Raw genomic sequence first — 26,239 nt, 5'->3', positions numbered from 1 at the left:
GGCATTATACAGTTTGCATTCATATAAAACTAACAATACATGCTATAGTTTTATACAGTATAATCAATACTTGATTTCAGCACACCACGTATTGTTATACAATACACTTGTATTATGAACCAACAACACAAATACAACACCTGAACTGACAGCACATGCTATAGTCTTATACAACACAAATACTAATTGATTTCAGCACACCACGTACTGTTATACAACACGCTGTAATTATGAAACAACATTATATGTCATTATTATACACAACATGTGCTATGCACAATTTGTTTCTATATATTACGGGTACTCCTGATTTTTTCAATTCAGTACCCTAACCGTTCTCTGAGTTTGTACCTTGTTTTCGAATTTGTTTCAACATAATAGTACTATAATTTAGACTTACTCAAACGGTTTAATTCGTCGATTACAATTTGTCAAAATATCAAATTGAAATTGAATTTTTCGAATGACGGTTTTGATTACGGTTTATAAACTGTCGGTTTCGGTTTGTCAAAATATCAAATCTAAATCAAACCTTCCGGATGACGATTTCGATTACGATTTGATGGTTTATAAATCGCCGGTTACTATTTGAATAGCCTATTTATATATATATATATATTCATTTTTAATATATTTTTTTCTTTTTTATTTTCTAAATTTGAATTTTATTTAAAAATAATTAAATTTGATATTAATTTTATTAAGATATATTTATTATGTAAAAATCTTATATATAAATAATTAATTAGATTGTTATATTATAAAAATAATTAAAATAATAAATTTAATGAATAATTAAATTAAATTTCAAATAAAAATAAATTAAATTTAATGATACTGATATGATAAAAAATAACAAATGATGCGTTTATTATTTCAATTTCATTTATCCTCTAAAAATTTCAGATCAAACATTCAATTTATTTATTTATTTTATTACACTTACGCCACCAGGTCGTCGTCGTCGTCTTCTTCTTCTTCTCGCCGGTTCAAACGGTAACCCGGCGGTTTGAACAGGGGTTTACTCGGTTTCGATTGAACCGGGGCCGCCGCCGTGCTCCTCTTTTTTCATATTTCTTCTCCCATTTCATTTTCATCTTACTCGTTTCCTCTCTTTTCTTATCGTCCTCTGTTCTTCCTTCTTCGTCACTCACGATTCACCATTACCGCCGTCCAGCCACAGAGCCGCCGTCTGTTGAGGTTTCAGAAAAGAAAAAAGGAAAAACAAAACTGGAAGTCCGTGCCGGCTGCCGTCGCTGACGTATTCAACGCCCAGCTTGAGACTATCTACTCTACAGCGTCTGCACAGTAGCAATTCAGTCCCAGACCGAAAAAGAAACTTCATTTTCGTGTATGGAGGAATCTACTTCCTACCCATCCATCGACCCTTCAAATTTTGATCTAATCGTCGTCGGTACTGGCCTCCCGGAGTCCATCGTTGCCGGCGCCGCCTCCGCCGCTGGAAAAACCGTCCTCCACCTCGATCCCAACCCCTTCTATGGCACTCACTACAGTTCCTTCCCCCTCAACGACCTAGTCTCCTTCCTCCAATCCGGCTCCCAAATTGTGCCCCAATCTCCACCATTTCAAACGTCGGATGAGTACGATTCAAATCCTCTCCTTGTTCGATCTATGTACTCGGATCTTGAAATCAGTTCCTACTCTTCCGAACCCACTGACTGTTCCAGAAAATTCAATGTCGACTTGGCAGGTCCTCGCGTCTTCCTGTGCTCCGATTCGATGATTGCTTTGATCCTCAAGACTGGTATTAATCAATACATGGAGTTCAAAAGCGTCGATGGGAACTTCGTGAGCGATGCTGAAGGCAAATTGGAGACTGTTCCAGATAGCCGGAGTGCCATCTTCAAGAGCCGCAATTTGTCCTTGCCTGAGAAGAATCAGTTAATGAAATTCTTCAAGCTCGTGCAAAGTCATTTAGGAAACGAAAGTGAGGACAGCAAAATTTCTGAACAGGATTTGGAGAGTCCATTTGTAGACTTCTTGACTAAAATGGGGTTGTCCCAGAAGCTGAAAACGTACGGATCAAGTATTGATTTTTTTACCCTATAGCTATTAAGAAATTGTTCTTTGCTTAGTCTCTTGTATATTGACTTGTTTCTTTGTTTGAGTTGATTGATTATTAGCGTGCTGTGATGTTACATGTTATGTTTTTCTATTTCTTCCTTGATAAGTTTTTGAATCTCATTTATTAGTTTGTTAAGCTTGTCCTTTTTATGTGCTCTTGATACTCTTTGATTCCTGAATGTCTTGCAATAAGTTGATAGTAATGAGTGTGTGTGGTTTGCTTTGTTTAAATATATTGAATTGCATTGTGAAGTAATTGGAGTTTCATTTAAATGACTTATTGTCTCGTAACTTTGGAACTTGTGAGCACTTTGTGTGTTGCCTGGCACCATGTGTTGTTGATCAATTGATTTCCTAAGTTCCAAAATGTTTTTGCATTGATTTCAATGGCTCAAAACATGATGGGATCTTACCATTTTTATGAAACTTCTCATTTCCTTTTGGATTTTGGTTTTCATCAATAAAGCTGATCCGTTGTCTTGAAAGAAAAAGTATTCAAACAGATGGCACCATTTGAATTTTAGCTTCATTAGCAATCGTTTCGATGGTTACTGTTTTGCTTAGATAAGTTATGGATTTCCACTAGGGTTGATTGTTGCTTTGTTGGTTGCTTTCACTATTCAGTTTCGATTTCTCCTGAAATTTTCTATTTGTCCTCCAGGATAATTTTGTACGCAATTGTAATGGCCAATTATGATCAAGAACACTTCGAAGTTTGTAAAGATGTTATCAATACTCGAACTGGGATAAATTGTTTGGCACTTTACCACTCGTCCATTGGCAGGTTAGTTCTCTTAAATTCCATTTGGATAGTTACCCGGGGATAATAAATTAGTATTGAGATTGTTGGAAGTGTCAGGAATTGTCTGCTGAAAAATGGAATCTGTTCATTTGCTTCAATGGTTTTAACCTTGCTTTGTTGTGATGACGAAATTGTGTGAGGCACAGACTAAACAAACTTAGAGTGGCTGAATCCTAAATGCTAGGCTTGAGCCTTCTTAGGCTCAAACAGGGCTTACAAATATCTCAGGCTAATGTCTTAATTGCATTTTACCAGTAGGCTTCACATATATAATGGAAGTACGGGTGGGGTTTGGACATGCTTGATTATGTTGATATGGCTTTTATAATCAGACATGAAGGTTAGTTTTGAATAAACATAGTGGAAGATACTTTGCTTCTGTCCCAGATTGCTTTGCAGTTGAAACTTGTGTTTTAGATGAAGAGAGCACTATGCATGTTGGCTTATTGGTCCATGTTAGGAAATTCCCATAGACATCTCAAACACTCGCCATAAATGTTTATTCAAAACGAACCTTCATCCTTTTTTGTATGCATCAGTCAAATTTTTGGGTTGGTTTTGTGTTAGATCACACTGTTTGGAACCTAGCTAAAACTGCAGTATCGAAATGCATGGGAGAATGTCTGATTGATTTTCTAGGAGCTATTTTCGCATCAGTGGGCCACGTCTAATGATTTGACAAAAATCCTCTGATCACTTTGATAGTTTAATGCTTATGCGAAAGATGTGTTTTGTGCTACGTAAAGATTTTAATGCTCTTTTTCTTTTCTCCACATGGGAGGTGACCTTGCATATTGCAAACTTGTGGAATGATTCTTAGTGATTTTTTTTTAGCTTTTCCAATTCAAGTACTTGCAACAATTTCTGTAGCAGTCCGTTGTAATGTTGTTTTGAGTGAGATAGTTTCCAAAACTTTTGAAATTAATGAATAAATGTATGTACATATAATTTTCAGAAAAATATATCCTAACAATTTTGTTTTAGCTCATATCTCATTCAAATGCTTGTATTTACTTTATTTGAGGCATTCTCATTGCTCTCAATGACATGCTAAGACCCTGCAATTAATATTATTTACTGTAGTATATTAGTTAGTTAAAATACTATCCACTTAAAAAAATAAAGTGAGGTGTGTTTTTAGATGGTTGAATTTAGCATGCAATGAATTCATTTGTAAGTGCCAAATGTGATTGTTTAAATATTCATACATATCGTCGAAGAGTTAAAACATGGCAGATCTGAATTAGATTCTTTGGCTCAACCTTTTTGTAGGTTTTCTAATGCAAATGGTGCTGTGATATATCCCATTTATGGCCAAGGGGAACTTCCTCAATCTTTCTGCCGCCGTGCTGCTGTTAAAGGATGCATTCATGTCAGTATATCTACATATTTTGGATTGCTGATGAGTTAAACATCAACCTATGTGTTTTTTACCTTTTCTGCCACTGCTTTGAGTACGATACTAGTACATGATGAAAATAGGTTCAATTAGTCTGTTTTTTCACTTTCTCTTTGCTGCACTGTTGTGCACCAGCTTTTGATCAATAACTATTCAGTGCTTTTTCGGTCAACATTGAAAATTTTCCAAATAACCGAATTTACGGCCCGGTATAAAGGAATTATTAGAAAAGTTTGTTGAATTTATATGGTAGGTTGTGACAGGAGAGTGAGTTTTAAGCCCTTATGCTAAGCAGTAAAGGTTGGGATGCATGTTATTATGATAAAATATCGGGCAGCCTCCTTGCTAAGATTGCTGAGCTTGGAAGATCATTTGGTGCCAGTAATAGGAACTGTGTGGGTGACCAAAGTATCTAAAACCCTTCATCAAGTCCTTTCAATAATATTTTGACCCTATTTTAATGTGAACCTGTTTCTCAAGGATTAAAGAGTTTGTATGATTTTTAAAAAGGTGAAGTGGATTTTATATTTTATTTATTTGGTTCTACCGGCACTTGCTAAGGCTTATCTCGTTGTTTAGCTTTGACTTGCCAAATGTACCTTTAATCTCTTGTCGTGAAGATGAAGTTCTAAGGTCGTTTAAATGGTTCTTGTGTATTCCTTTTAAACCTAAATGCATTACACCCTTGACTGTACCCATGTGTATGGAATTTGTCTTTCCCTTTGAAATTGGATCTCACCAATTGTAGGCCATAATAATATTAGGCCTTGTATTTGCCTTTTCTTCTGACTTACACGTTTCTAATTTCTATGTAATACTTTGAATATGCAGGTTTTGCGCATGCCTGTTGTGGCTGTACTTACGAATAAGGTTAGAATTGGTTTCACTACGGAACCATTGCATGAGTTCTTTACTAATTGGATACATCATGCATGGGATGCTCTCGAAGTTACATATAGCACGCACGAAAATTTTTTCCTACCTACCACTATGCAGACATTTGTATCACTTCTGATCCCGATTTGAACTTTCACAGGATGATGGTTCATATAAGGGCGTTAAATTAGTTTCTGGACAGGAATTATACAGCTCTCAACTCATTCTTGCCCCCTCTTTCAAGATTGAGTTTTCAAATTCTTATGCATCTGTGGCAAACTTTCGTGATTGCAAAAAGAAGGTTGCTCGGGGGATTTGCATTGCAAAGAATTCTATAAAACAGGAAGCTGCCAATTGTCTCGTGTTTTTTCCACCCAAATGTAAGCATGGTTTCCTTAATTATTGTATTATTTTCAAAATCTTGATTTGATAAGTAATCTTCACTTGCAGCATTGTATGAGGAACAAAAGACGTGTGTCCATGTACTCCAATTAAGTAGCAACGTGGCTGCTTGCCCCGTCGGGATGTAGGTTTTCTCTCATTTCATGCTTGTAGCACTTGAGGTGTAAATAATATCCTTTTCCATCCATTAAATAGAATTAATCCCCAATGCTTGAATGCCTGTTTTGTCTGTGTAACAGTTTGCAACATTTAGCAGTGCTACTAGAAACTTGTGCTGACTTTCTTGAAAGATAACTTTGTGTCTGTGTTTATGAAGTTCCATAAATTTCCTTAAGTCAACCCTTGTTATATTGATAACCATTTCATTTATCAGGTTTGTGACTTATCTATCCGTTATTTGTGATGATCCTGTCGAGGGGAAGAAATCACTTACCACAGCCATAAATGCGTTGTTCTCTGGGCCTATTTCCTCTTCTGAAAGGAATAGCCCTGATGATTCAAGCAATCAAGCAGAAGACAAGCCGAGTTTGCTCTGGAGTGCTTTGTATATTCAAGAATTAAATTCGGTTTGCTTCTTGTCTTTTGAAATTTTAAATTTTCACCTCTGGTTTTGATTAACTGTCGCAGTGACAGTCTGCATTTGCTTCCACTGTGTATGCTGATATATCAGGTTTATGATAAGCTTTCTAAATTCACTATTATGTTAACGAATTAATATATATATTTTCGTATCACTGGTTATACAGACCTATTGAATGAAATCTGAGGGTAGTGAAATCAGTAGGAGAAAGAAATTGATGAATTTAATATACATATCTTCGGTATTTTTATATTGCTTGGGAATGGTTTGTTACAAATGTGAATTTAGCATTATTTGCATCGATTATCATTTCAACTAAATGCTGGTGACCAAGTAACGTGTCTGTTTCACATTAAATAGTAGTTCGCCACTAGTCTGTAAAATGCATCTATGGTGCTCCTTTGATTTTATGTTGACTCCTGTTTATTTTGCTTAGATTCGTCATCCATGACAAATTTCTTTCATGATTTCACTTTCAGTTTTCGGATCCTTTGGATTCCATCAGCTACACTACAATGCCGGATGAGCATCTAAATTATGATACTCTCCTTGTCGCAACAGAAATGGTAGCTATTCCTTTTCTACCTATATTTTGTGATTTAGGTCTCGGAGGAATACATTTGTTATGTCTAGGGTCAATGACATGTTCGAGATTTCATGAACGTAAGTTCCTTCTTGCACATTGGGTATCACCCAATGACCTCTTACCTTGTTTCCCTGCAGTTATTCCGAAAGATTTATCCCAATGAAGACTTCTTCGCAATGACAACCAACTCATCCGAGGAGCATCAAGATGATGATTGTCCGGAGCCAAATTCATAGAAAAAGGTCGCTCTTGTGTTCTCAAATGGTATAAATGAAATTTCCTACCAAATCTTTGGATTGCTAACAACATTTCTTAGTGAAGATGAATTTGAATTAGCAGAGATTCCATGGTTTGTTTTCTCAGTTCTAATCAATTATTATTACAGCACATTTTTCTGGAATCGAGGGTGTGTTTCTTTGGGCTTGGATTGGAAAGATTTGGTGTCGATGTTATATTAAAGTAATATTTGATGAGATATAATGTGAGAGTCGATAATATATGGTTCTTAGAGGCTAGTGCTCCAGGTTCAACCATAGAAGAATGAATTTGTTAAATATTTTTGGTGATTTTGAAAACCATGGATGTTATTATTAGATTGGACATAATCAATTGGCCTACTATTTTTTGTTGATGAAGGTTCTTTTATTAGCATATTTTGGTGGTTATGATTTTGATCATATTTTATTTGTATAATCATATAAATTGAATTTTGATCATATTTTATTTGTATAATCATATAAATTGAATTTTGATCATCTTTAAAGTTTCTTGGTGAGAATAGACTTTTGAAATGGCTTTCATCAGTGCAACAAAGTTTAAGTTTTGCCATTATCATTTTTGGGGCTAATATATTGAAAATAAAAGATAAAATTATAAATTAAGAAATTTTAAAATATAATTAAAGTTTATAATTATTTTTTTAAAAATAGTAGATACTTTTTGCATTCTGAGTAAATTTTTAACTAAATATAATAATCTATAAACTAAATCCGAGTAAAATTTCAACTGACTATAATATTCTGTAAATTAAATCCGAGTAAATTTTTAACTGATTATAATAATCTGTAAACTAAACTCTGGTAAGGCAATCAATCACTTATTTTGACCCTACTTCATATTGTTTCTAAAGATATTGTGTACATTTAAGTATTGTTTTTGTATTTTTTTGTAAAGTTATAATTGGAATTTTTATAGGATTAGTAATGTAATTTTTAAATTAAAATAAGAGATGTCTATAAGAAGTATGTGGGTCACTAGTGAATATAATGTAAATAGATGAAAAAAATAAAAATAAAAATAAAAATAGTAAGTAATAAAATTGTTAATTATAAATAATTATTTCAGCTATTTGAATAATTGATTTTTCATAAGAATTATGTTGTACTTGTGGGAAGCATTTACATAGACTTTCAAAATAAAGAAAAAAAAATATACTACTCCATTTGATAAATTTTATCTTTTTTTTTTTTTCTGTAAAAGTAAAAAAAAAAAAGAAAGATTAATTTTGACAAATAGAGAGAAATATTTTAGTATATATTTGATGAATTATTTCTAAAAAACATTATTATTGATAAATAATAACAAAACCCGTAATAGTAATAGTTCTTGTGTAAATAGAGTTGAAACATAATAAAATTTACAGTATAATAATTAATCTTTTATTTTTTTTATTCACTTAATTTTGGGTGTACTTACTTTATGAAATGTTTTGATTTTGTAATTTGTGTTTCTTGTAAAATAATTGTTAGACATGATTATTTGTATGACAAAATAATGTACTTTTTTGAATTTTTGTAGCATAATAAAAATAATATTAATATTTTATTAGTTAATGTATGTGTGTAAGATGATTTTGAGATTTGTATATATATAATAATTGATTTTATATGCAATGATATATTTGTAATTATATACCACATAAGAATATTTTAGTATTAGTATACAATTATTTTTAACATAATATGGAAAAAAAAAGGGATAAAAAAATACTTTCAATTAGTATGAGTGTAGTAAAGTAGAAATATTATAAAAATTTATTAAAGACATTAACAAATAATAGAATAAGTAAATAAAGTAAAGACAAATGAGTTATTATCAAAATAGGGATAGTGATAATAAAATTATGAGTAGATAAAATTATTTATTATAAATAAATTATACATAAATTTAACGATAATTAAAGAAAATATTGATATAAATATTTCGGACTGACAGAATATATATATATATATTATACTATAATGAATCATCAAGTTGCATAATTATTGAAAACAAAATTAAAAATAATAAAAGTGGAAAAAGCCTTTAATTCATGAGTTTATGCATGAAACATTTGAACTCAAAAAGAGGGAATAAGCATCACATAAATCATGAATCCAAAATCACATGAAACTACACTATATCAAAAACTTGTGTGTCAAGAATCTTTGTTAAAGTAATTTATTTTTATTTTTATTTTTTATTTTTTTAAAAAAACTCCCTATAAATTAGACCTATTTGCTTGCTTGCTTGCTATAAGTCGAGTAAACTCAATCGAACAAAGGTAATAATAAAAATGGCAATCTCTAGAATTGGCTTTGTAGTTTTATACTTGACCGTAGTTTTCGCGAGCTTCATCGCCTTCAGCTCCACCGTGGCATTGGGGCAATGCCGAGGGGACTTCCAAGGCCTTGTAAGACAATGCTCGAGATTTGTTCAAAAAACGGGACCAAAATCCAACCCGTCTTCAGAATGTTGCAATGTTGTCAAGAACGTCGATTTTCAATGCGTATGTCAGCATGTCACCGGCGAAGTCGAGCAAATTATTAGCATGGAGAAAGCAGTATACGTCGCAGCTTCTTGCGGGAGACCCCTTGTTCATGGAACTAAATGTGGAAGTAAGAAAATTACGAGTTTACTTGTGTGTGTCTTTTTTTTTCATGTTATCAAAAAATAAATTTTTTCCTAACAAAAAAAGAAAAGAAAAGTTGCCTTCATACTTACTTTTACATTAAAATGATCACATCTAAAATATACTATCTCAGTTTCATATCTATCTATTCGTTTATTTTTTGTACGGAGTTTTATAAATATTAATATTATATTGAAATATAGTAAAAATAAAGATAAAAAGACTAAACTAACCTTATTAGTATTGTATGACATAAAGATAATGACATTTCTGTACTATATTGTAAATTAGAAGAGTATTTGTAATATTAGGTAGATGGTACAATTACTAAAAAAAAATTATACTTTGTTATGAGACAGACCAAAATGAAAAAATAGATAAATCGTTAATGGACAGAAAAAATATTTTTATTAAGAAAAATCATTGAAAGCATAAACAAACACAACATTCTCTCTTTATATATACATATACGACGACAACTACGATACTATTAAATATAATCATGCTGATAGTACAATAATATATATTCATATAATACAAAACATTATACTATATAAATCTATACGTTATCTATAATATTTTTATGTACTGATTGAGACAATAAATATGGTACTGATAAATCCCGATCTATATTATATAAAGCTTTATTATTTAATATTTGCATATATTGTTGCAAAAGTGATGAGTTTGAGTAACTATGTTAAATTGATTGCAGGTTATACAGTTCCCATGAAGGAAGAAATCGATCAAGTGATTATATGAAATTTCAATGGTATAATAATGATAGTAATAATATTATTAATTAATGTGTGAAGATTATATATATTAATTTGAGCACTACATTGTACTGATCGATCACATTTGATTCTAATGGTTTTGGATAATATTTACTTTGGCCTCAAATTCAATGATTATATTGGATAACATTACTTAATTTTTGTTCATGGATGGGCATGGCTGGAGATGTTAAACGAACCGAGCCGTTCGTGAACTCGGCTCAGTTCGGCTCGATTCAGCTCGGTTAAAGCTCGTTCGCGAACGTTAACGAGCCGAGCCGAACAACATAAACAGACTCGTTTGGTTAACGAACGAGCCCGAGCTTTGTTCGCGAATATTCGTTTAAATAATATATTTATTATAAATATTATATATACATATAAAATTATAATTTATAAATAAATAAAATATTAATTTAAATATATAAATAAAATAATTTTAATTTTTTTTTGTAATTTATATATAAATTTAAAAAAATAAGACAAACGAGCTCGAACGAGTCTAAACGAGCCGAACACGAATATGAGCTCAAACAACAAAATTTTTTAACAAGCCGAACTCGAACACTACGAACGAGCTCGAAAGCTTAACGAACAAACACGAATCTTGTTCGTGAACGTTAACGAACACTTAAATTTGGCTCAGCTCGGCTCGGATCGTTAACAGCTCTAGGCATGGCTAAGAAGTTTAAAATTCAATAATAATAATAATAATAATCGCCTAAAGAAACAAGGTTATGTTTGGTTTGAATTTTTTTCTTAATAAAAAAATTTACCCACGCCTCTCGATAAAAAAATATACTCTTTCCGTCTTATAAGAAGGATTCTATTTTTCATTTTCATCTGTCCCAAAACAAGGATACCATTTCCTAATTTAGTAATTGTATTACATATCTAACATAATAAATACCCTTCCAACTTATAAAATATTACACAAATGTCACCATCTTTATATTACACAATACTAATAAGAATATTTTCGTCTTTTTTACTACAATATAATATAATAGTAATATTAAAAAATCTACATGCAAAAAACAAACGTTACTCTTTATATGGAACGGATGAAGTGTATATCTTTACTAAATAATACATCAAATCATTGTTATATAAACTTAAATTAATGGATCCTCTGTCCCATTAACACTCCCTATCCTCCCAATATATTATACATACACACGTGTGTATATATTACGTGTGTGGGGATAGATGGATAAGATTTATTTTTAGGAGAGAGGATTACACAGGACTATAAGCTTACACTTTATAGATGTGCCGTTTTTTTATATTTTATATATTGAAATCAATTATAGTATATGTTGTATGAACTATTATAAATATATATATTTATATTATATTAACACATTTTTATACTGTCTATTTTTTTTTTTTATAGCTTCAGTTAGAATATTAATCGAGGATTTATCAATATCATGCTGATTAAATTATTAGTATGTGCTTTCAATTAAGTTTTATATGTATATCAAAAATTTATATATAATATAATGTATATTATTATACTATTACCACAATACTAATTATATTTATAGGGTGTTTGACAAAGAACTTTTTGAAAAGCTTTTAGCTTATTGAATAATGTTTGACCAATCAAACAACTAATTTAGGTGTTTGGTAAATTAATTTTTTAGAATAGCTTTTCGGACTTAAAAAAACTAATTTCTCTAACTTACCCAGCGTTGAAATAGTTTTTCCGTATAAATATTTTTATTCTTTCATTTGCCCTTAAAAATTTATTATGCATTTTACACTAATAAATATATTTTGATTATTTATTAATTATATTAGAATATTTTATTATATTATAGTTTTACTTTTATAAATTAATTTTTATATATAAATTATTTAATTAAAAAATATATAAAAAATTTAATAAAATCAACACAAAATAGAAAATATAAATATTAATAATTTATTTTTATATTAAAATTACATTATATAAATTTTATACTAAAAATAAATTAAATTTATTAAAAATTATAAATATAATGAACTAATCGATAATTAATATATAAATATATACATAAAAAATTTATTATTTTATATTTTACATCACTTTCAATAAAAAATAAACTATTTAAATTTTTCGATAAAAATATATTATGTTTTAAATCTAACTATAATAAAAATAAATATTATTTTATAACACTTTTACAAATTTCAATAACTAATAACAAAAAATTTCAAACATTCTAAACTCAAAAGAACACAATTGAATATATTAGAAAAAATTAAATAGAAATATCATCGATTGTCATTTTATGTATAAACAACTAATATCAAACAGTTGTTTTACCAAACATTTTAATACAAACAACTAATCGAATTAGCTAGTGAAATCAGCTAATTGAATCAGTTAACAGCTATCAGTTAATTGAATCGCCAAACATGCCCTTAATCATCACCATAACCATTGCATTTTCTTTTTCTCTTTTTTTTTTTCCTTCCAAATTTAAACATAAACATAAATGAACAAATAGTAAATGTTTCTTACCCAAATGAAAGAGTTCAAATTAATTTAAATACATAAAAATAATGTTCTAACATAATAAATAGTAAGATGAGATATCGACATGGTGATGGTCTCAAATTAAAATTTAAATCTCTGTTGTCACTACATCGGACAAGGATATATAGGTACATATTATCAAACATCGATCAAATTAAGAATGTATTATTCTCGATTGCCCCCGACTCGAAAGGTTTGAATCTCGATAGTAGGATTCAAATAGTTAGATGCCAACTCCCTCATTGATTTTGTCAACCTTTGATGAATCGAAAGCTATCCCCAACCTTCTTCGTTTCGGCATTCACAAACTACAAAAAATATTCAAACATTGTAAGAAAATGCGGAAGAGTGAATAAATGTATAAGAAACATATTATAAGATATCCAAGTTAGTTAGCTAAGTTGGAAAAAAAACCTCGATTTTGAGCTCTTTGGGCGTCGCATGGGCCCTAATGTAGCCGAACTCAGATATCCGAGACAAGCTCCAACTGTTGTCCTACAAGATTTGTCGAAAGAAAGTTATACCAAGTACCTTTCAGACATTATTTATGCTACATTTTGAAGAATTTAAGAGTGAATTTATTATTAATAATGAAATCGTCGTAGACTCAAATAATAACCTAATCTAATATATATAATAAAATAATAACGGTTTGATGTAGATAAAAAAAAAATCTAATCTAAACTATAAATTAAATATCTAAACTATATCAACCATTTCGATTAATTTCATTATTCAAAAGTTGTTATATATGGGAAGAAAAAGGCTTACATTCTGAGTAAATCCGTCGAGCTTAAATCCAGCCATTCCGATGATGGCGTGGACTGGTGCAGCATAGTTGCTGTTATTGTACGTGTCGATTGAATTTTCATCTTTCTTCGGCATTGCTTTGCATTCTTGCTTGTAGACAGCGCACGTTCGTTCGTAGTTGTGGACATGCCCAAACAACGCAAGATCGACCTAGTTCATGTCGAGAGGATTAGATGATCGTATTACCTAAAAGTTTAACCTAGTAGAAATATGCATCATTAATTTATATATTATATATCAACCACTGAGTGTTAAATAACAGTTTCATCTAGAAAATTAATCTGGTAGAAATATATAAAAAATAATTTACATATTATATGTCAATCATTGAGTGTTAAATGATAATTTCATCTAAAAGCTTAATCTAGTAAGTATATGCATCATTAATTTATATATTATATGTCAACCATTAAGTGTTAAATGATAATTTCACCTCAAAATTTAACATAACAGAGATATGCATCGATAATTTACATATTAGATATCAACTAACATCGAAAAAAATCAAAAAATAATGACATGATAAATGAAGCTATCTAATCCTCAGCCCGACTCTCATTACCTTGTTTTCCAGCAGCAATGGCTCGACAGCATCGACAAAATCCTCGTCGACGCTAGGGAGAATGGCTAGCCCCGGATTGGATGAATACATCGGCCGATGCCTACATTTGATAAAAAAAATATTAAGGTTGTAGTAAAATAATGCTACCTTAGCCGAAAAGTCAATATTGATTAATGAGTGTACCCGGCGAAAATTAGCCAAGGGGTTCGTGTTCGTTTGACTGCCGCCATGTCCTTCTTCATCCATTCATACTAGTCGTCGAATAATTGCATTGCATGTGTAGAATCATATGAATAAAGTAAAAACCACTTAAACCAAACTAAAAAAAAAAGAAAAGACGAGCCTAAGGTGTCGAAAGGGCAATAAACATACAACGATGAAAGTCTGAAACTACCTGCTCGGAATTCACGGACCAATTGTGCTCGGTCGAGATGACGGTAAAATGAACACTTCCTTGCTCTATAGAGTACCATGGCTTATCCTTCTCCGCCGATGGCATTGGGAAGTATGTCTCGTAAGGAATGCCGCATTCGCCACCCGAGTCGGGAGTAATGTAGACTGATCCTGACCCGACATAGTCCCTACAAACACGATATATATTTAGAAAATATTCGAAGATGAATCTATTAACATGTTTTTGATGCCGATTGCATGAATCAAGATAGCCGAACAAAAGAAAATTTGCTGATCAATTTTATTAATGAAAAATAATTTTTTGACACTATTCTCAATATATATTTTATTCTATCACAAAAGACAACATTCAACATAAAATAATTTTTTTTTTTTATATTATCGGCAGAATTATCTATACTTCACATAAAAAAATCAAATCAAAATACTAAAGAAACAAACCCAAAAACTTAATAGGAAAAGGAACAACTAATTATTCATGGCGGCGCTGAATGTAAAATTCAACATTGTATTGAATAGCACACCGTGTGCTACAAGACAACACACGATGTTACCATAAACAACACACAATATAATTTAATATAATACAAATACAATACATGATCCAACAATACATGATATAGTCTCACACAACATATACAATACTTGATTTTAACACATCACCGTACTCTCATACAACACACGCTATGATTATGAACTAACAACACATGCTTTTATTACAAACAACACATGTTGTATATAATAAAGACATGCGTTGTTTCTATATTTTACGTGTGCTGATTTTTCAAATTCAGCACCCTAACCTTCCCATTTATTCATAGTTTAAAAAATCCTAAAGTTCCGAAGAAATAAACCTAAGAAAAGGGAAAATTGAAGAATAAATTTGAAAAAAGAAACCTTGAAAAATAGAAAAAAATAGCATCTAATTTAAGACTCTAAATGATCTCGAATGGTAAAAAAAAAAAAAAAAACAGAACATCGGGGCAGCATTGCACCAACATTTTGTTTGTTTCGTCGTTTCGAATTAACCATGTGAACTTCATCCAATTTCAAGTTAGGACACAAAAGTATGGAAAAGTCGGCGAATTGCATCACATTTTATTTATTTTATTAGGACAAAAGAAATACCTCTCATGGTTGCCTATGGCTGTCATGTAAGAAACTTTGGAGGCTAAGGGAGAGATGAGGTGAAGGAAGAAGTCCCATTCTGCTAGAAAACCAGTTGCATAGCTTATGTCTCCGATGTGAAATATCGAGTCGATTTCACCCGATGATATTTCCGTATCCATGGCTTTTATAACCGATACTGATCCTGGCTATATATACACACATATATATATATTGCTCGATTCAATTCGCCTACTAAATTACGATGTTATTTTCATAGTGTATGTAAGTAAATACGTACTTGTATGAAGTGTTCGGCTGAAGAGTCGAGAGGAGCCTTGCCCATGTCGCCGTAGGCGAGAAACTTGACCTCGTTCGATCCCCCGGCTGGCGGGGTCTTGAATGTAATTTCATCGCTCCAACCGACTAAATCGCTGCGTATAAATTCACACAAATGCATATAAATTAAATGTACTATTTTATTTATAAGTACGGCGCTGATTAGCCCTATTCGGAGTGTAGTAATAGTATAGACAACAGACACCCTTATTTGGACGATTAGAATGAAGACTACTACTTCTGTCCTGCTCTAAATGTCTCATTTACTTTTTGCGTGTTAATATTTGAATATAAATTATTATATTAAAACGCAGTACAAATAAAGAAAAAATTGTAAAAATACTTCCCCATTAGTGTCTTATAATACTAATAGAAGAAAATGTGTACAATTTTTACAAATGTAAAGATATTTTTAATGTTAAGTACAATGACGCAGAAGGTAAGTATGACCCTTAGAGACGGGCAGAGGGAATATTATTTTATTCAACATAATTACATGATGACTATAGTTGATCAAAACTCGAAATTGATTAAAGTTGCTTCAATAATACACTAATTGAAGATACTTAATCTACCTAGATGATGGGTAGTAATAATTTATCTCAAGTATTATTTGTACTAAAATTGATAATAATATGTATTTAATCAAACAAAATAAATATGTTAGCAATTAATCTCGTGATTATATCACTACAAGAAAATATCATTTTTGTAACGAGATTTTTTCATTCTTAAATCTAATTTTTCCGTTACTAATGACATTAGAGACGGAATGAGGGATAAAATTACGTTAGCTACGTACACTTTAGGAACAGAATTCCGTTACAAATATACGATTTTTTTTTTTAGTGTATAATCATATAGTAATGTTTTACTTAGCGCATGTTAACATGAACAAATTTACTGTCTGAATTGACGATATATGATAATAACATAAAGCACGCAATAATGTTGATATAACTCTAATGTCTAGCCAACTTAATAATTCCCATTTCTAATCACAACATTATTCATGTGTTTGTTTGAGGGATTTTGTTAGATTTTTATTATTAATAAAAAAAAATTCCAAACAAAAAACTAAATCAACTATTTATTTTTTATTTTTTATATTATACAAAAAATCAATTTTACATTTAAAATATCAGATCAATACTTATTTATATCACGTCATACAATTATTTTAATTCAAAAATTGTACTGTTCAAATCTCAAATCAAAATCCAAACCCTCAAACAAACACACCATACATGTCTCTCTATTCATCGGTTTGAATTAATTCGATAATAAGCTAAGTAGCTAGATCGAGCTATAAAGCCATTCAACTGTTCACGAACTTGATTCGATTCACTAACAACTCTAACAACGAAGAAGAAATACACACATACATACATACATACCTTCCATATTTATACGAGTATTTTGTAGAAGGGGCGAGGCCCGTCATTACAGCCGAGTGAATATATCCCGGGTCGTGCCAACCAAAATCAGCAGCCGGGCTTTCGATTACAGAATCTACACAAACACACATCGTTTGTCTCCATTAGGACAAAATCAATGTAAGAAAATGCATATACGTAGTTCAACATATTTATTTAACAATCTAGCGATGACATACTAGTACACATCTCGGCCTGTGAGAAAGTCGAGACCGAGGATGTCAATGTCTTCCCATTTGCATAATTCACTTGTTGCGGCTTTCGATCTCCACTCACCCACGTCACTCTCATCTATCGCCAATTTTGAAGTCAGTACTAAGGTATAACATAACATAATTTGAATCTTAAATGGATACTTAGTTACAAGACATTAAATTTAATTACAAAAAAAAAAATAATAAAAACATTGTTGCATTATGTATATATATAGATAGATAGATAGATGGATAGATACCGATGTTCCAGTGGAGTCTATGCTCGATAAGTGTCCGTACAAGGGCTTGTTTGGCTTTGCGAAGCTCATTGCGCCGGATCTTTTCAAAATGCACGGTGTCTGAAAACCCCCGCCAAACATAACAAACTCTATGTCTGTCCGGATGTTGATGACGTGAAATGTCAGCGTGGCGCCGCACGTCGACAAGACACATTTTCCGGCGACATGTTTCTTGCATTCTTGCTTGCTGCAGTTGAGGTATTCTGGATCATTGCTGACATATTGAGCCTGTATATCATGCACTAAAATTAAGTACATACGAGAATTTAGGTAGAATATAATTAGTAAATACTATTATTATATAATATAAATAATTACTCTATTCGTCTGCCTCTAAATGTCACATTTACCTTTTGCGTCATTGTACTTAACACTAATAATATCTTTATATTTGTATAATTTTTTTATATAAATGCAGTTCTATTAATATTATAAGACACTAGTACAAATATTATTGTAATTTTTTCTTAATTTGTATTACATTTTAGTATAATAATTAATATTCAAAGATGAGATAAACACAGCAAAAAAAAAGGACCCTTAGAGCGAATGAGATTAAAATAAATAATTAATTTAATTAAAATTATAAAAATATTGATTATAAAACTTAAAATATAATTAAAATGTATAATTATCTTTAAAAAATGAAAAATAAAGGAGAATAGACGAAAATAAAAATAATTGACGAATGAACGGAACCGAGGAAATAATATTTCGAATGAAGAGTAATTGTGTTGAGTAAAAAAAATATATAAAAATATCAGTATGATTTATGCTATGAATAAATACAAATAAATATATTTATGACTCATAAGATAAAACATATTCCCTCCGTCCGACCTACCATGTCCACGTTGCCATTTTTGTTCATCCTACATTCCATGGCACTTTTTTTTTTTGGAAAATAATTATACACTTTAATCTCATTTTAAATTTTCTAATTTAATTTTAATATAACTAATTAGTTATCTTAATCTTAATCTATAATTATTTATATTATAAGATAATTCACTAATACATTCTTAATTATCTACTAATTATACTTATTTTAAATTCTCGTGTCTACCGTGACCAGACATCCAACGCGAGACAGAAGGAGTATTTTTTTTTCGAGAACCTAATAATAATAACATATAAGATCAAAATGGGGTCTGTATTGTTTGTTTGTTTAATGTTTTAGTTTGATCTTTTTTTTTTAACATAAAATACAATGAATTGTATTGATAATATAAAATATAATATTTTAAATTAAATGTTAACTCTTTGTAAAATAATAGAATATATATATTTATATATTGAGAATTACGTTGATAAATGTGTTGAATGATAAATTTGTTCACTTAACAATTTTTTATTTTCACAATTTCCTATAAATATTATAAAAATAATATCTACATATATTAACATAATATATAAAATATATATTTTATTATTCACAAAAATTTAATAATTTAATATTAAGTATTATATATTTATATTATTAACGCAATTCCTCGTATTTAACATAAAAAATACATTTATTTAAAAAAAAAAAAACGTGAACTCACGTTACTCATTTTATTTTAATTATTAAATTAACTAACAATAATTTTATTTTAATCAACATATGCTGATTAATTTAATGTTAATCAATTATAAGGATCTTGTGAGATCACTGCATAGTAATAAATTAAATGATATTTGATTAATTGACAAATTAATATGGCAGAACGTAGTGACCACGACATGGATTTAATTTATTAACTATCTAGAGTTGACCGGGAATTCAACTTCTATTTTTTATTTTCTAAATTATACAAAATTTACGCGTGGTTTCACGAAATTGTACAAAAATTTCATAATTTTAAAACTGCGTCAAACTCCCTCGACTGTCCTTATTTAACGGTATTTGATTTAAATGCGCTCAAACTGTGAATAAATTTTAAAATCTCAATTTCTAAACCCCTAAAATTACAAATATATATATATATATATTTATATTTAGCCTAAAAAACAGTAAAAATAAATTCTTAAAACCTGAGAAAAATAACTACTTTTGAGTATATTTACCATTTTTTTAAGCTAAATATAAGAAAAATAAATATATTAGTAATTTTAGGGGTTTAGAAATTGAGATTCTAAAATTTATTCGCAATTTGAACGCGTTTAGGTCAAATATCGTTAAATAACGACTGCCGAGAGGGTTAGACACAGAGTTTATGAAACCACGAGGGAGTTTGACGCAGTTTTAGAAGTATAGGGGATTTGACGCAATTTCATAAAACCACAGGAAAATTTTGTGCAATTTAGTTTTTTTTTTTTTTTTTTTCAATTTATAATTATACATTTTTTACAAAAATACTACCTCCGTCCAGTTTTAAAGTCTCATTTACTTTTTGCATTTTAATCTTTAAATATTAATTATTATATGAAAACTAGTGCAAATAAAAAGAAAATGACAAAAATACTTTTATTAGTATCTTATGATACTATTATAAAGACATTTGTGCATAAAATTATACAAATATAAGAATATTTTTAATGTTAAATACTATAACGCCAAAGGTAAATGAGACACTTAAAGCCGGACGGATGAAATATATTTTTTTAACAAACGTTTGTTAAAAATAATGACACTCATTATTAGAAAAAAAGATAAATAAATAAAAAATAAAAATACAAACACTAAGCCAAAATAGACAACTTAATTATTTAAATATGATTAACTATATATATTGGAAATTATATTTGGATGGGAACAAAAAAATAATTCAAAGGTTTTCAATTAGTCGATGAATCGTGGACTTTTTATTCATGTGATTTTTTTCTTACAACATAAGCTGGCTTAATAAATAAATTTATTAATGTCAAAGAAACATGTTTTTAGATAATAAAAATAATAATAATAATAATATTGTAAATTTATAAACAATGCAAAAAACACAAATACATTTTCCCAAAAAATATTAATATATTATATATATATTTATTATTTTTATATTATTTATATAATTTCTTATACTTCACGTAAAAAAATTATCGTTTTTAACTATTCCACGAAACAAACACATCTAATGTGTTTTTTTATATTATAATGTACGGATAATTGTATTGATAATATAAAAGTTATTTAATATTGAATTGTTATCTTTTATGAGTAGATAGAATATATATTGTGTTAATATATATATATATTATACTAGTAATTTTTTGTAATATTCATCGTAAATCGTAAAACAAAAAATAGTTTAGGTTAACAAACCGTATGAATATTCGATCGAGTAATATTATTTTATTGACAGATATTTTGATATTTTTTTCTTTGACTTTATATATAAAGAATTTGTATATGTAATAATATATTTTAATGTAAGTAAAAATTAATGACATTTTGACTTTATTAATATATTATTAATAACAAACACATCCTTGCTATTTTTTTCTAACAAAAATTTATATCAAATTACAACAATTTAAATGAAAACTAAAAATAAAACCTAAAGTAGACAATGGCATAATTCCCGTGTTGACAAATCCGTGATTTATATTAATTCATAGATTAAATTTGATTTTTTTTTTTATTTAAATACTATTTTTGAGGTCATAACTTTTTTTGAAAAAATACTACATATGTCCCGTTCTAAGCGTTTCATTTACTTTTTGCGTAATGATATTTGAATACTCCCTCCGTTCCATAATTTAGATATTCATTTGCTTTTTGCACGTAGTTTTAAAAATATTAATATTATATTAGGATATAGTAGAAATAAAATAGAAATGACTAAAATAACTATATTAGTATGGTGTGATATAAAGGTAATGATATTTGTGTAATATATTGTAAATTGTAAGGGTATTTGTAATGTTATGTAAATAATACAATTACTAAAAAAAAGGAAATTGATATTTTGTTATGAGACGAACTAAAATGGAAAAATAAATATTTTGTTATGAGACAGAGGGAGTAGTAATTATCATATCAAAACATAGTATAAATTAAAAAAAAAAACACAAAAATATTTTCATTGGTATCTTGTATTAATACTAATAGAAGGACATTTGTATAAAAAATTATACAAATATAAATATATTTTTAATGTCAAGTACAGTAATGCAAAAAATAAATATTATCCTTAAAGATGGAGGAGAGATAATAATATATTTTTATTAAAATTATATATAATAAATAATACTCCCTCCGTCCACTTACAATGTTTACATATTTCTATTTTGGGACGTTCAATTACAAAGTTAACATTTCATTAAATACCCTACTCTTTTTCCACAGATACTCTTACTTTACGTCACATCATTACTTTTACATAAAAAAAAATAAGAGCAAAAATGTCATTATACTATTTTTAACTACTAACTATAATTAAAATATTATTATTTCTTAAACACTGCGCCAAAAATAAATGTAAACTTTGTAAATGGACGGAGGGAGTATTAATTTAAATTTAAAATAAATAAATAAATATAGGTTGAGAAAGTGGCTTTAATTACCTTAACTGGATAATGGCACAAAAGAGGAAGAGTGCTGAAGTCACCAGTCTGTTGATACATGATTGAATTCCCCAAGCAAGTATCCACACTGCACACCACCACCGTAACAAATCAATTAATATTCCAAAATATATGAAAATTAATACTCTTTCCGTTCCAAAAGTATATTCTTATTATTTTGGGCATCAGATTTAAGAAATATTGATATTATATTGGCAATTGATAAAAAGTAAGATAAATGACTTTTTTGCCCTTCTGTACTATTAGTGCAAAAAGTAGTGATAATAACGAAAAAATAGAGATAGTTTTATTGTGATATAATTATTTATGAAAATGAGACTATTGTTTTGGGACGGACAAAAACGGTAAACAAAACTATTGTATTGAGACGGATGGAGTATAATACTCCGTCTCATAACTATATATTCATTTGATTTTTATACGTAATTTTAGAAATATTAGTATTATATTGAATTGTAGTAGAAATAAAGGTAAAAAGACTAAACTAAATTTATTAGTATTGTATGATATAAATGTAATGACATTTGTGTAATATATTGTAAATTAGAATGATATTTGTAATGTTAGGTAGATAGTACAATTACTAAAAAAAATATTTTGTTATGAGACATACCAAAATAAAAAAATAGATAAATTGTTAAGGAACGAAAAAAATATTATATTAATTGATTGCGATAAAAAATGTTATTTGGAAGCATACAATTGCATTAGGTGGCGGAAATAGAATATTATTAGAGAATGGGCAAAATTTTTAAATTTATAAAATAATTTTTTTTTTCATATATATATATATAAAGTAATATTATCATTGCTCAGTTTATATTTATTTTTTGTATATTAATATTAAATATTAATTGTTATATTAAATATAATTCAAATAAAAAGAAAAAAGATAATTTTTTTTATTAATAAATATTGATATATTATCTTTTGGAACAAAAAAACTAATGCACTTGTTTATTAAAAAATAATAATAATAATAATAATAATAATAACATTTTGATATTCTTATTGCTTTTTTATTTATTTCAAATATTTTTTATAAATTATATATGCATATATATTATTTTTTTTAAATAAAAATATCTAATAAAATAGGATAAATGTGGGATGAGGTGGGGTGGGATGGGGCAAGGGTGGGCCTTAATAGGTCCCCCACTTACTGAATTAATGAAGTGGAAAAAAATGATGAAAATTAAAGGGTATGTAATGAATAAAAATATTTAACTTGTCTCAATTAAAATTATTTATTTTTTATTATAATAAAAATAATTATATATTAATACTAAAATAAATTTAATTTTTACATAAATTATAAATATGATTAAATATACAATTAATTTATACATAATATATAAAAAAAAATCAAAATTTTTTTAGATACTTTTATTAACTAATAAAATATTATTATTTTTTTAATTTTAAAAGGATTGAAAATGAGATCGTACATATTTGATGTGAACAAACAAAATAGATTTGGTTGCCCAATGGAGTAATACATACAACTAATTAATATATAGGCTCCATTAGATAATTTTTTATTTTATTTTATTTTATTTTATTTAAATTTAAGAGTTTTTTAAAAATTTTGAAATAATAAAAAGTTAAATATTTAATATATCTTTTTTAAGAAAATTTTGTTCATTATATATTTCATGCAAAGCTTTATATCACAAAAAATGTTAGGATTTGCTTGATTCTATTTTGTTATTTTCTACCATAGTAAAAAAATTTGAATTATAATACTCCCCCGTCTCATATCTATATATCTATTTTCTTTTTTATGGAGTTTTAGAAATATTAGTATTATATTGGGATAAAGTAGAAATAAAGATAAAAAAGATTAAATTAACCCTATTGTATGATATAAAAGTAACAACATTTGTGTAATATATTGTAAATTGGAATGGTATTTGTAATGCTAGGTAGATATAACACTCCTTAGGGTGTGTTTGTTTGGGGGATTGGATTGGATTTATACTATTCATCTGATCTTTTTTCCCAAAAACATCAAATCAAACACCTATTTTTTATTTTTTTATATTATACTAAAAATCAATCTTACATTTAAAACATCACATCAACATTTATTTATATCACATCGTACAACTATTCAAATTCAAAATTTTTACTATTCAAATCCCAACTCAAAATCCAAACCCCCAAACAAACACACCCTTACTAAAAAAATGAAATGGATATTTTGTCATGAGACGGACCAAAATGAAAAAATTGAATAGATTATTAAGGAACGGAGGGAGTAATTGTTAAATGCTATATGAAGAGATATTTAATTTGATATTAATTTTAAATTTCTTTATATAATATATTAAATAAAAACAGATTTATAAATGGATTTTTTTTTTTAAAAAAAAGAAAAAAAAATGAAATTAGTTAGATGAATATTGAAAATAGTATGGAGAAACGCAACAAAAAGAAACTCATATTCTTTTGGAGTTAGAATTTTTTTCAACAGTAGTTTGGGTTAAATTTTTTAAATATAAATAAAATTTAAAATATGTTTCTATAAACGTAATAATTGTTGCGTAGGAAAATTTTTTAACTCAAATTTAAAAAGAATACAGCAAAATATATATATATATATATAAATAAAATTGTATGTTTTCTTTTTTCATTCAAAGGATATTTATGTTTAAAAATCAAATTAATATTGTTTTTATTTAAAAAATTTCAAAACACGAAAACAATCCAAATTAGAAATCGGATAAATACATTATTTTTTACTATTTAAATCGTTTTCTTTCAAACACATATACCATATCCTTCTTTCAAAATTACCATATATATATATATATATAATAAAATATTTTTGTCTTTTTTTTTTTTAATTTGTCCTATATTTTGATATATTAGTACTTCCTCCGTCCCAGTTCAAATAGGTCATTTGGAATTTTGCAGTAGATTAATAAATAATACTAATATTTTATTAGTGATTGGAAGTTTGTAAAAGATTTTAAAGAGCAATGATATGTTTGTAATTTAGGTAAAAGTTAAGAGTATTTTGATACTAATGTTATGATTACTTTTACTAAAATGAAATGAATACTTTGAAGTGGAAAAAAAACGCAAAAAGTATATGAGACGTTAGAGCCGGAGGAAGATACTAAATTTATTTTACAATTTTCATAAACCACTGGTAAATTTTACGCTATTTTGTCGAAATAATTTCTATATAAAAAGAGCTAATTAATATCAACAGACAATACCTAGAGTGAGAAGGAGAGATCATCGCCACCCAATGATTCTCCGCCGGAACCAGAACTCCGGTGACGTTAACGGTCACATACCCGTCGTCGGGCAGCAGTTCCGGCGGATCGGAGACGGTCACTTCGAGAAATGGGCTCGGGCTTGGGCACTGGATCAAATGTCTACGGTTGACCACACGGAAGTCCGACATGGCGGTGTGCCGCCGGAGCGCCGCCGTTGATCGGAGAAGTTTTTCCGGCAGGGATGATGAGACATGACCGGCGGTTGCCGACAAGACGAAGATGGAGATGACATTAAGCAAGAAAATTGTAAAAACCCTCATTTGATGATTTGACATATGATCTATATTTTGTATCAGAAAAAATTATTTCTTTTTTTTCAGAAATCAATGGAAAAATAAATAAATTTAAATTTAAAAAAA

General features: G+C 28.6%; 3 protein-coding genes across 4 annotated transcripts; 2 read left to right on the top strand and 1 right to left on the bottom strand.

The window, feature by feature from the left end:
* The first annotated feature begins 986 nt into the window (after positions 1-986).
* On the top strand, positions 987-7,203 carry LOC127253828 (rab escort protein 1). 2 transcript variants are annotated; one of them, XM_051278604.1, is made up of 10 exons: positions 987-2,036; positions 2,747-2,869; positions 4,160-4,259; positions 5,118-5,156; positions 5,323-5,542; positions 5,613-5,688; positions 5,938-6,130; positions 6,624-6,710; positions 6,868-6,994; positions 7,116-7,203. In XM_051278604.1, exons 1-9 carry the CDS (start codon positions 1,354-1,356, stop codon positions 6,964-6,966), a joined length of 1,620 nt encoding a protein of 539 aa, XP_051134561.1. In that variant the 5' UTR covers positions 987-1,353; the 3' UTR covers positions 6,967-6,994; positions 7,116-7,203. The 2 variants fall into 2 exon arrangements, with proteins under 2 accessions (XP_051134561.1, XP_051134560.1); XM_051278603.1 differs by having other exon boundaries at positions 989-2,036; positions 6,868-7,203.
* A 1,951-nt stretch (positions 7,204-9,154) lies between these two features.
* LOC127253860 (putative lipid-transfer protein DIR1) lies at positions 9,155-10,497 on the top strand. Its single transcript, XM_051278654.1, has 2 exons — positions 9,155-9,606; positions 10,336-10,497. Exons 1-2 carry the CDS (start codon positions 9,285-9,287, stop codon positions 10,380-10,382), a joined length of 369 nt encoding a protein of 122 aa, XP_051134611.1. The 5' UTR covers positions 9,155-9,284; the 3' UTR covers positions 10,383-10,497.
* A 2,462-nt stretch (positions 10,498-12,959) lies between these two features.
* LOC127253801 (probable inactive purple acid phosphatase 27) lies at positions 12,960-26,219 on the bottom strand. The gene is made up of 13 exons (XM_051278574.1): positions 25,818-26,219; positions 22,570-22,657; positions 18,046-18,312; positions 17,771-17,882; positions 17,553-17,667; positions 16,118-16,250; positions 15,838-16,025; positions 14,690-14,876; positions 14,479-14,546; positions 14,296-14,395; positions 13,695-13,883; positions 13,338-13,418; positions 12,960-13,231 (listed from the first exon to the last, which is right to left on the bottom strand). Exons 1-13 carry the CDS (start codon positions 26,153-26,155, stop codon positions 13,175-13,177), a joined length of 1,923 nt encoding a protein of 640 aa, XP_051134531.1. The 5' UTR covers positions 26,156-26,219; the 3' UTR covers positions 12,960-13,174.
* Positions 26,220-26,239: the final 20 nt, after the last annotated feature.

Source organism: Andrographis paniculata, unplaced genomic scaffold (assembly GCF_009805555.1).
Source record: "Andrographis paniculata isolate CXL003 unplaced genomic scaffold, ASM980555v1 Contig51END, whole genome shotgun sequence".
NCBI classification, from domain to species: Eukaryota; Viridiplantae; Streptophyta; class Magnoliopsida; order Lamiales; family Acanthaceae; genus Andrographis; species Andrographis paniculata.
The sequence above is the reverse complement of the archived record's forward strand: the minus strand, read 5'-3'. Positions and strand labels throughout refer to the sequence as shown.